This window comes from Ciconia boyciana, chromosome 4 (assembly GCF_034638445.1).
Source record: "Ciconia boyciana chromosome 4, ASM3463844v1, whole genome shotgun sequence".
NCBI lineage: Eukaryota > Metazoa > Chordata > Aves > Ciconiiformes > Ciconiidae > Ciconia > Ciconia boyciana.
In genome coordinates this window covers 80,891,143-80,904,189 of record NC_132937.1, presented here as the reverse complement: position 1 = coordinate 80,904,189, position 13,047 = coordinate 80,891,143, and the positions used below count along the sequence as shown (strand labels likewise).

Sequence of the window (13,047 nt, the reverse complement as noted above, 5' to 3'; positions counted from 1 at the left end):
TGAGTTAGACCCAATAAAAAATTTAGATTTTCATTATGAAGCCCACATATGATGGACAGCAATATACTGACGCTGGCAATGAAAAGGCAGATCTTAAAACCCATGTAAAGTAATCTTCCCCTCGAAACAGACATAAAAACCTGACCAATAAAAAAGCAAGTTTCTGGCATTGTGTGTACAGCAACACTTCCGTGCTTTCTCCACCTTTTCCTCCCAGACTCCCTCAGCCAGATTACTCTGCAGCCCTAGCAACCCATTTATACTCAGCTGGCTGTCCACCATCGTTATCTGTACTACATTCTGCCCTCACAGATGACCTTAAACTGCAATCCTGGAAAATAACTTGCTCACCAACCCAAAGTGTCACTTGCTATAATTAGCATTCTGGGAGCTAACAATACAGCCATTAAGGCACTAGAGAAAGACACATGTCCTGCCTTAGTTTCAGTGTATATCAAGTGATCAGTCAGATGGCCATTAAAGCAGTGAAGTCTTTATTCAGACGGTCAACTTGCCTGCCTCAACCCCAACTTGTCTACAGGGTTTTCCTTAGAGAGGTGGATAATGATGCTCTATCATGTTACCCTCCTCGCTATAAAATGCGGTACTTCCAAATCTCCATTCCTGTTCCCAGGACAACCTGCAATGAGAAAAATCTGACTTCGAAGAGAACAAGTCTCACAATCAGGCTGTCATTCAGCAGCAACAGCTTTTGCTGAGCACACACAACTTCACAGGAAGGACACTGCCTACTGCGACTTCCCCCCTCACCGAAGACATGGAATAACATGAGAATGTTTCATCTCCATTCCAAAATTTTAATATTTCAATCTATTAAATCTTATCACCATCATCTTGTTCCAATTTGGATGGCCAGCTAGCTGGTTTAATACACTGAAGAAATACTAAAACCACTAGTGCAAAGCTTTATGTAAAACTAGTATATAACATAAATTAAAGAGCTTGGTGCTAGACTGATGCTGAGAAACATTTAACACGATCAAATTTCATTCATGTAAATCCCCTCTTATCAAGAAAAAGCCACCGGACTGCTGCCTAATTCCTAATTTCTGCTAAATGTATCAAAATTCCTTATGATAGGGTTTCATATATAGTGTCAAGCAGAATAGCAAATACTCCTTGTAATGAAAATATTTATTTTCAGGATCATTTTGTGTACATAAAATAGTCTATTCCAACAAATAAAGATTCCCTCTAGTTAAAACTGAGAAAAAAAAATTGACTTAAGAGCAGATGAAAGAAATGTATTTTATTTGTATAAACTAAACTTTTAACTACTGAGCAAATCAAAGCCATTAAGATCTCAGGAGACATCTTCTGAGGACTATGACCTCTACACAGCACAGAATTGATTCAGTGGCCGTATTTGTCCTTTCCCATGACAAATGGCTATTATATCTGTCTCCAGGTACACAAAAACGGATGTTTAGCTTCAGATGGCAGAGTGTTAAGGGCATTCTGATGTGTGGGGTTTTGGGGCTTTCTTCTGAGAGCTTTGTTTAAAAAATGTACTTCTCTATGGGCTATGGATCTACAGGTTTTTGGTGGACTAATTAGTAACTGGAATCCAGAGCCAGTATCATTCATTCAGTGAAATACTTACATATTCCCTCAAGGGAAAATCTGATGCAAAACACGTAGAACTGGCTGTGCAACTAGCATGAATGACAAAAGTATCTAATTCCCAAAGCCAAAATATATCCCTTTTAGCATTTTTGAAACACAAAATTAACAATTTTGTTAAATGTGAAGGAACATAATCTTGGAGTGGACTACACTGACAGAAGGTAATTCTGGTAGAGACATATTAATCTAATACTCACTTCTACATTTAACTTGCTTTTTGTTGTGTTTTGATTCAGTTTTAGAGGAGTCAGTGGCTATCCAGCTTACTGTCCAAACCATTACAGTCACTTCAAGGACAGCAACTGCAAATTAAGATGTGGAAAATCCATCACTAGTTTAGCAGAGCGCTGAGGAAAATTCAGCCTTGTTCACAACCCTGAGTTCAGTGTACCTGACCAAACAAATAAGCGTCTTCCCAGGATCACGGTGATGCAGAAGTGCCTCAGTTCTTTTTCAGTGATTTTCGCTGTGAGAGGCACAAGTTTTATAAGCTTATGTTGAATGCGCACCTATTAAAAAGTTAATAACACGATGACTATTTAATGCTACCTTTTAATAATAATAATACAGATTATTAACCACTGATATGTAAAACAGTGATAGCAATGGATGCTGAAGTTATTCAGAGCCACTTCACATGTGACAATTTGGGAAATGCCTGAGTAGACACTCGGAATTCCTGAGCAGTAATTCTGTTGAAAGAAAACTGGTGGGAACAGAGGTGAAGAATGTGAGACAAAGAGGGGAGGTTTTGCAGAAGTCAGTTACATCTGAAACGAGAACACGCTTACTAAAATACAACTATTACAGATTCAGTCGATATCTAGAGTGCTCCATCTACTCCCACTATAGGGAATATTTTGAAACTATAATATGTCACTGTTAACATGGCATTTTCAGAACATTCTTAAATGATTAGTCTTGCCATAACACGAGAAAACAACATTGACACCAAGCATCTACTGTTACAAACTACATTCCACAATTCTGGCAATTTTAACAATAAAAACTACAACGTCAACGTGATCTCTACACTCAGTTTACAAGATCAGCTATTTTTCTTTGTAACGAATTCAGAAGTAATGCAAGGAGTAACTTCCAAAAGTAATATAACCGTAACAGTTGGTGTGCAATTTAACTGCTGATTTAAATCAGCTAGCTGTCACAAATAACTCCCCTAAACTGCTTCTAAAATGGGCAGACATGGAAAGGAAGAGGAAAAACAAAATGGTCAACAAACAGCAGCAGAAATGCCTTAAATATCTTGAAGCTCTTCCAGCTTAATTAAGTAAGGAGAAATTCATTCCAGGATCTAAGAGCTGTGCCAGGCATTAAATCTTTCCTAGAGAATCATCCTAATTGTCTCCTTAGAGTTAACCTATCTTATATTCCTAAGCAATCCTATCCAATCAGAAGCTCATTTCTTTTTTGTTAAAGCTATATTTGAGAAATTCTGTTTCATGCTGTCAGCACTGATAGCCATTTATTCTGCACTTACAGTGAAGTCTGTGGGATGGGGAGGTTGGAAAACTAGCTGAAATGAATGAAAGTCTGCCTCTCAAATGCAGTTTTTCTGATTTTTAGGGGAAGAAAAAAGAGTTATTACTGTAATTGTCCTGCCTGTTCCCCTTTTTTGATCTTGCCAACTCCCCAACAGTATTTTGCACTTCCTTTTTTTTTTACAGGACAACAAAACTCAAATTAAAAAACCCAAACATTTTCCACTGGAATTTTACATGGCCTTTTTATCTACCTTATCCTCAATAAATTTAACTTACAGACAAAATAAATGAAAGCTGATATAAATGCAGAATATCAACAACTACTCTTAAAGACATTTTACGGTATCTGTCCACTGTGTTTTAGCAAACATACCTAAAGTTATATCAAGACATTGAAATCAAATGGCAACGCTACACTAAACAGCGTGCCACAAACCCCTCTGCAGAATTCCTTCAGATTAAAGGGCAAAGCATTCCTGATAATCTGTGACACAGAATACAACCCAATCAACACTCAAAATATCAAGGACCTGGAAGCTTCGTTCCATTAAATGTTTAGGTCCCCTGAATCCAAAACTGAAGAGGCAAAACAAGAGAGAAAAATAGAAAGACAGACAGAAAGAACTAAACAAACAGAACAACCTTACCTTTCACAAGCTCGGACAGTCCATGCAGCAATTATCCATAATGAGATACTAAAAACCAACAGTACAGTTCCTGGACATATTGTCATTAGAGTCTTCATAACAAAACGGGTATTGAAGTTTATCTTATTTAATGCTCCAATGCTTCTAGATGAGGCATCAGTGAAAAGTTTGCTATGCAAAAGCATAACTCTGGCAATGAGATATAGTCTTAAGAACATTGGTATAGATAAAATAATATCCACATCAGCTGTTGTTGTGGATGGAGCGTAAGAAAAGGCGAGCCGGGCTGTCCATGTGAATGTATAGTTCCCAGGTATGGGATGTATAGCACACACCAGTATTTCCAAGCAGATAAAGAAAATACGCTCATAAGTCATGGCTATTCTCCAGTCATCTGCTCCATTGTCCACCATGAACAACTGAAATAATAAAATATAAGGTTAACTTTAGTACATCATTAACAAACCTTGTTATAATTCCATTTTAAAATACCATAGTTTTCAGAGCTGCCAATGACCACTAAAAAGAAAATAAATATGCCATTTCAGAAAGTGACATTATTACATCACTATGAAGTGAAACATAACTCTGGTTAAGACAAAAAGAATTTTCTCCTGCGCTATTTTTAAAACTGTACATGAAACTGAATTTTCACATATTATTTACTAAGAATTCCTCATATTTTCTTTAATTGTCATTTCTGATAAAACAAAACTCTGGGACAATTAAGCCTTGTCCCTTCAAAATCAATTGCTTACTCTAACTTCATAAAATTGAGAAAAATTTAAGACAGTGTTTTCAGAATGGATACCTAAATTACATATTAAAAATACTTTCTAAACCTGCCCTAGAGCAGATCCATGCTTCAGGCAGGGTGATATTATAGCTTCTGTAGAACTATCCAAGCTTTCTTCAAGCTTCAGGCCCCAATACAGACAATGTAGGATGCAAAACTACATGAAAAACTGCACAAAGACTCAATAAGACATCTCATGGTGGAAATCTGAAAAGAAAAAGCCAGAAAATATTAGAGTAGCCCAAGCAGTGAGGTGATGTCTACTAGTAGCTGAAAATTAAATGCACATGTTGGTTCTTGCACAATCAAGGCCTTTAATTTGCCACCCAAGAACAAAGATACTGAAATATCTCACACTGTTTAGTAAATGTTGTTCCTGATGATTTACTAAATAAATACTTAATCAAACAGCATTTGTCACTAGTAGAGAGCAGCGGTGTGCAAGTAGTTGCAAATAGGCAACTTTTCAAAAAGGAACATAACCCATGACAAAGATGATACAATCTCAGTGACAGGAGAAGATCTTCTTATCACTTCAACTATAGTCCAAATCTAAACAAGGCTGTTCAGTAAATAGGTAAGAGGAAATAAAAATACTTTTGCAGGATTTTAAAAATTAGATTATACAAAACTGTGTAAGTAATTCAATAGGTGAGAAGGAAAAGTATACAAAGAATGCCCTCCTTAATGTAAGAAGTGTATTTTCAGCACGCTACAGACCACATACACAGCCAAAAAAACAATTACTCATCTGCACTGCTCTTTGCCCCTTTCCATCTTTCAAGAGTTCAGAAACACAAGCCTGATCTCTCTGTATATGTTTTTAGAGATCAAAAACACACTCTATATCCTCCTCCCAATACATTCAGTTTGTCTTTCAGAAAATTGCTCCAGTCATTTGTTTAGGAAAGTGATAACCACAAATTAACTTTATTGTAGTTGAACTGATACTAAAAGAAACAAAGAAGTTAACCATAGTAAGAAACAAAACGAACAAATTTCTGTATTCATGGACCTGTTTTTCATCCTTTTATGTTCTTTCCCTCCATCTTATTGTATTGGGTGTCAGTGACAAGGCTTTGGTACCGGGGGGGCTGCAGTGGTGGTGTCTGCAAGAAGAGGTAGGTCAAGAGCTGCTCTGCCATGGACCCACTGCAGGACATAGCTAGCTGAACTTATCAGTGAAGCTGGTGGTGCTTCTTTGAAAGCGTATTTAAGAAAGGGCAAAATGCTGCCCAGGCAGTGAGGAGTGAGGGAAAAAAGTGTGAGAAACAACCCTGGAAATGCTAAGGTCAGAGAATAAGAAGGGGGAGGAGGTGCTCCAGGCACTGGAACAGAGATTTCCTGGCAGCCCATGGAGAGGACCATGGTGAAGCAGGTATTTCCCTGAAGCCCACGGAGAGGACCATGCTGGAGCACATACCTACACTGCAGCCCATAGAGGACCCTGTACCAGAGCAAGGTGGATATTTCCTGAAGGAACTGCCACCTGCAGAGAGCCCACGCTGGAGCAGATTCTCCTTATAAGAACTAATGCCCATGGAGGACCCACGCTGGAGCAGGTGTAGCCTAAAGGGCTGCAGACCATGGAGAGGACTCACACTGGAGCAGTGGAAAAGTGTGAGGAGGAAGGAGCAGCAGAGAGGGACTGTCATGGACAGACTCCCATTCCCCATATCCTCTACGCCACTCATGTGGGAGAAGACAGACAGAGGAGCTGGGAATGAAGGCGAGATGTTGAGCCTGGAAAGAGGGGGGAAGGGCAAGGTGTCTTAGTTTTGTCTTTGTTTCTCACCATCCTACTCAACTTTTAACTGGCAATAAATTAAATTATTTTTTCCCCAGTAACTGGTAAGGGATCTCCCCATCTTATCTGAACCCACAAACTTTTTCATCTCATTTTCTCTCCTTGTCCTGTTGAGGAAGGAGAGTGAGAGAGCAGCTGTGTGGGCGTCTGGCAGCTGGCCAAGGTCAAGCTGGCCAACTACACTTACGTATAGTTCTTACTTCCACTGCAATACTATTAAAGACAAAGAAACACAAATAGTGTTGAATTAAGAAACATACCTAGTGAATTCAATTTATGCAACATGAGCACATACATTTTCTTTTACCTGTGGTCATTCTGCAAGCTTCACATACTAGATATGCGAATTAATACTCAAAGGCCAATTTATGTATGTATGCATGCATGTATTACCAAATGAGTGCTGGTCTGCACTTTGCAAATGCCCTATTTGGTATGAAGGGCCAAACTTTCAAAGTACAGTAAGGATCAAGTGCATTTGATTCTTATGATTAGCCTGTAAGTGCTGTCAGCCAGATCACAGAAGAGGTATATCAGTTATGAAGAGGTCCAGGTATTTAGAACACCCAGAATACAGATGAATAGTAGTAACCAGCTTGACTGAAAGAGAGATAGATAATATCAAATCTTTCAAATGCTGTGTGGGTTTCCGAATAAAGGAATAAATTAACAACAGAGTTATTTCAATTCCCAAATACATATCAAATACATACTGGCAGTGTTTTAAAATTTCTTTTAAAGTTGCAAAATCTGCTGAAAAAAGCAATGGTCTTTTGTTCTCCCTTTTTACCTATCATCTTCACAGATTTCAAAAAGAATTCTATATGCAGAAAGGCAATTCAAGAAAAATGATACCTTAAGAGCTGATTTTCAATTTAAAAGGTGAGACTAGAAGAATGTTGAGTTAAACTTAGGCATTAAAATTTGATCTTACAATTTTCATAGAAGAAAATGTTATTTAATCACTGAGTTTTTAAAAAACTTTAAGATGCTGTTATGGAATACATACCTGATAACATATTCACCTATTTCTTCAGCAGAAGAAATCTTAACATGCTACAAAGAAAAAAAAGTTTCTCCATAGTGCTCAGTGGAACAGGTTATGTTTGCAGACACAGAAGATCCCTATCAACTTCCCTTGACCTCAGCTGTGCCTATTTCTTCTAAGGAAAATAATATTTTACAATGATAATATCTTCAGCTCTCATATAATGAGATTTAGGAGCTGAAAACACGGAACATAGAACACACCAGACGCCACAAAGGACCACAGATCCAGTACAAACACTCCTACTTCATAAAAATATTAATATTTCAAAATAATATTTATGAGGAAAATGTCCTTACAATTCTGTGTCTCTAACTATGATGGATATCAAACACTCTGGAACAAATATGGGCTTCTAAAACAGGCTGTGAATAACAATTAAATTGGGACATACCGAAATGACACAGAAATCAGTATAGGATTTCATGTACACTTTATATACTTGCAATTATGCAATCTACTAAATGCAACTTTCACTTTTAATTTGGAAGATACAGAGGTATTTGTGCGTGTCTGCGTGCTTGGCTGGGTACATTTCCTACCCAGAAAGCGAGGAAGGTAAATGAATGAAGAAGAGAAAGAACAGCTGAACAGCACAATTTAAAGGGTACATATACACCCTCTCAGCTGCTTTCAGTCAATCTTGTTATAATAACCATGCATTAATTTCAAGATATTACACCCCATTTGAATGAAGAATGATGCTAGCAATAAAAAGAGAACATAATAAAAGAGTGAGCAAACTCTTCCTATAGAATTCAGTCCTGCACTCCACAGAGAAGGCCAAACTCCAGTCAAGGTCAAAGATGTTATGCCTGTTTATAGCTTTCAGATTTCTTCTAATTATTCAGTGTTGAAATCTAACGCAAGTACTTCATCAGTGTTCTGCAAGGTTCTTCAAATGCAGAACTCTCATATATCTTTACTAAGTCTGCACTCTATAAGAAAAATTATAAAGTTATTTTCACCTGAAATTATGTAATGTATTTCCAGCATGTTGTATGTAAAAGTAAGACATAAATCAATCTTTAACTTCAAATAAACTTGATAATTGTAATGCCACACAGTAAAAACATAATAAATATCATACGATAGATATTTATATAAGTATGTATATATTTACATAACACTTTGTTAAATTCATGTAACACCAGATGAGAAAAAGAGAAAGACATTCAAAGTAGACAGATTGCACATAATGACAACTTAGATCAGAGACTCCCTGAAGCTACTTAAAACAAAAGGACAGAAGTTAATTTTGTAAATCATTAGTATATCAAAACAGATTCATAGCAGACTATCAGAAGATGTTGGTGAACGCAAAGAACAAGGAAACTAGCCATTTTCTAAAAATGCCTTTACAATCCAGGTATAAGAACAAATCTGAAAACTGTATCATTACCCTGCTGTAATACTGTGGAGATATGTTAACACAGGAGTAAAAAGGAAGCAATAAACAGTGATAAAGTAGCATCAGCTGTACGCCTGCAAGTATTCCTTGCAGAAGGGGAATCAACTGTACTCACAAACACATTATTGCAACTATTTAATTTAAAAATCCGAATTTAAAATGGTTAAATACTGGAGTCACTTAAACCTTATAAGAAAAAATGATGGGACTATGATTCAGAGTAGCAAAATATAGCCTCTGGGGCTGCTGATTTACCAAAGTTTTTGATCAGACATTTTTCTATAGTTTGTAGTCCCCAAAACATCATTTATACAACCAAAAAGACCATTATGGTACTTCGAGAAGAAGGAAATAGAAGATACTGCTTTTGTCTCACTACTCCAAACAGCCCAGTTATTGCTCCAGAGCACCCCATTAAGTACAAATTATTTAAAACCATATGGTGCTGGGAGATAGACATCTCAAGCCTTTATCACAGTTCCCCCTAACTAGGGGATGAAAAAGACCTTCTTCCATCAATAGAAGACTTATAATCAAATGGTCTGTAAGCTATCTAAAGGCCTGTCCTTGACCTTGGAGAGCCTGCAGGAGTTCCTGAAGGCTGCTGTATTCCTCATCCTAAATACAACGCCACAGAGCAGAGACATTAGTGGGTTCAAGTTGTACATAAAGTCATGAGGCATCAAACACCTTCTGCATGCAAAGCACAGAAGGCAAAGAATATGTTTTTCACAAAAGTACATGAGGCCTTGACCATCTTTTATTTTCCAGAATGTTTCCCACATCCAGAGTTAAAACCAAACTTTCTAGTAGGTCATTAGAAATTGATCTACAAGGTCTTGTGTGTAGCTATCTACTGAATGAAACATGCTTAAGTCATTCAAATGGGGAAGCTGGACTGCTCTATCACTTATACATGTATACATGCATACACCCCCACCCCACCAATTATAAAAACGTCAGTTTAAACAGAGGATTGTAAAAGTCTGGTACTTAGCTTCAGCACAAAAACTATTATTTGCATAGTATATTTATTTAAATTTTGCATCTCTGTGCAAAATAAGATTTTCATAGTTATTGATATTTTGCTATAAACACTGTGTACATCAACGCATGTAAAGAAAACTTCATGTTATCGTCTGCCAGTGGCTAAGCAGGCTCAAATACTTCTCTCAAAAACTGTGCTTAACCTTGCCATCTCAAGAAGGGATGCGTAAAAGAGGCTCAGACCGTTTATAGTCTTTGTGAACCATATTTTCAGAAGTGCAGCATCAAAAACTTCACATTAAAATGCATCTGAATAATACAACTTAGTTACTCTGACAGGCCACACATAACCACAGCCATTTCAAAACCAGATGTGTTAAAAAAAGACATAGACAAACCTCATAAGAGCATTGTTTAACCTCTGTCCCTCAGATCACTATAAAAACCCTACTCCAAATACTCCATGAGATTTTTTACAAAGAAAGGACATTTATGATTACATAAACTAACACAGGGTTAAATTCTGCCTAAGCACACAAAGTTAAATTCCACCTACCTATATCTCTCTTCTGTTTTAAATCACATACTGACAGTATTCTTTTCAGCTTTCTCTCTCCAAGGATACTCAGAGGCATTGCTCAATATTTTTAAATGGTACTGGCCAGACTTTCAGCTCTATCGTTCATCTCAAACAACTGTGAAATAGCTTAACCCCCTGTCTGCCTACCAAAACACCATTATACCACTCAGCAATTGCTGGGACATACATAATTTCTTTTCATATAGGTCTCTCCATATACATGTATGTGCTCCAAGGACCCAAAGAAGGTGAGATGCTCCTAAAAATGACATTTCTTCTACCCAGTAACTTTCTATGCAGGTAATAGTGTTAAGAATTGAAATCCAAGGACTACAAAGGGAAAAAAAGGACATTCCAAGATACCAAGATTTCTTTCCTAATGCTATGAAGAACTCTGTGAGAAAAGCATGATTATGCACTGAACTAAGAAATCATCACAAGCTTATAAATATATAAGAAAATGAAAAGAATTAGATAATGAACTTCTTATTAATAGAAAGGGCTGATTTAAAAAAAATATTATTATCAAAACAAAATATTTTTTCACTTTCTTTATTAAAAAGATATTTCACAAAGCAATCTCCTAATTTAATTTAGTTTGGACTCTTGCTGGAACAATCACAGTTCAGCTTCCTCCGATCTACAGCCAACAGGAAGATATTTAGTTATATGAATTTTTATGAACCTTTGAACCAAATCAGAGGTCCAGAAATAAAAGTCCACCACTCAGGGTTACCATATTCATTTCAGATACACAGTAGACCCACCAGTAAGTGACTGACTTAAACTGACTGAATGAGGAGTTTCTACAAAGTCAATGTCCATGACAGGTATTTCTTAATTTTAACAATATTCTTATTTTAACAGCTATTTTGTTACACCAAAGTTTCAGATCCCACCCTCTCCAGCTGCTGAAAATACAATGAGAATAAGCTCCTTAAGTTACCACATGTAGAAGGCTTCCATCCAGCACTGGCAGTTCCCAAAAGCTCTTGTGACTGTGGCTGACAGTCAAAAATGTTCTCCAAGCAGATACAGAAGGAGCATGACTTAAAGCTCCGAATATTGCTTAGGCACAAGAAGAGTAACACAGAAGGAACAGTTGAGATAGGTCTCCTGCATAAACGTGCAAAACGGGAAAATGGGACCAGTTCACTAAAACAGCATGAATCTTGTTTTATACTATTGATTATTCTGTTATTTAAAAAGCAGGGAAGAAATAACGAAGACAATAAAATTAATATATATGTTACTACATAACAGATGTATTAACTAGAGAATACACTGGGTGACCCAGAGCAATCCGGAATAGCAGCTTCCTACAATTGACAGATGGAGTGAAAAAGTTTGGAAAGAGAATACATAGTTTTCAACCACAGCTTTCTTCCCCAAGAACTTAAGGACTCAGCAAGGTTATTCAGATGTAGACAGCCCTTAGAAAACATTTCAGCACCTAACCTAACCTAGCCTAGCCTAACCTAACCTAAGCACACCACAACTTGTTCAGAACTCAGCTTCCATCAGCCACCACTCCACACTACCCCCTGCTTTTGCTGGCCTGCTCCGGCTCACTCTCCCTGCTAAGAGAGTGCAGCAGGACATGAGCTATGGCAGCTTTACTACACCTAAAAGGGAAAGCTGCAGAGAAATAGTGAATGAATTGCTTAGTTTCCCTTTGCACTTTCACAAATATAAGCAAATGACCACACTGAACAAACTACCATGCTAATAAAATAATCCCAAAACAACAACAACAACAAATCTCTTTAAAAACTTCATCTGGTCTTTTAGGTCTGCTACAACTACTACACTGATCTTGGCAGTACAGGGATGGAAATACTGATTTCAAAGTTAGGGATGAATTTAGTTTTGCACTGAAGGAGTAATTCCAAAACTTCATATAAGAAGAACACAGCACACCTCCCCACAAAATAACTGTGCTATTTTACGTAACTAATTTTTAGAACGCATTTTTTAAGAAACCTAGTGGTCTGTGTTATACTTTTCCCCATTTCCAGTACCTCAGAAATAGAGTAACTCTGATTCTACAATCTTCTTGCAGAAGCAAAACTCACTGGGGAGAACCATCTACATTTCAATATTTTTATGTTGTTAATTTAAAATTATTATTTTACGATTCTTCATTTACGATTTTTCTTTCTTCATTCAGTACTAAAAATAATTTGTTCTACAGATCACTGCATGAAAAAATGCCACCTCCCAAAACAGCTGCCATCTGCCACTGTTCCCAATGCGAGAGAAGCCTCACTCTCTTCAGGGATGATCAGCTTCATTACTCCTAGGAGAAATGGAACCAATTAAAAAAAGGATGTATTTTCTGAAGAAATTGGCAGTATTTTTGCCAGTGAATAGGGGAGACAGAAGTTAAAGAAAGAAACACCGAATCTGAAGCTTGATAAAATGAGCTAACTCATTCATTCTGCCAAAGGAGTACACCAGTGACTCTAAACTTAGGAACTTGTTTTTAAGGAATAACTGGTACCAACACATCATATACACAAGAATCTGTCTTCTCAGTTCCTCCTTTAGCGTTTACTTATGACACAAATGCTTCAGGCATTTGGGAAAGTTTGCATGTTTGTTTTTAAACTGGGTAAATTT

General features: G+C 37.1%; 1 protein-coding gene across 2 annotated transcripts in view; it reads right to left on the bottom strand.

Moving 5' to 3' along the window:
- The window catches only part of KCNN2 (potassium calcium-activated channel subfamily N member 2), a 76,673-nt gene that overhangs the window by 49,756 nt on the left and 13,870 nt on the right, over window positions 1–13,047 (bottom strand). Inside the window, exon 4 of one of the 2 annotated variants that reach the window (XM_072859146.1) lies at window positions 3,797–4,215. The exons of the other annotated variant lie outside the window; for it this stretch is intronic. Coding sequence (XP_072715247.1) covers window positions 3,797–4,215 — 419 coding nt within the window. The remainder of the gene's footprint in view (window positions 1–3,796; window positions 4,216–13,047) is intronic. 2 annotated transcript variants of the gene reach the window in all.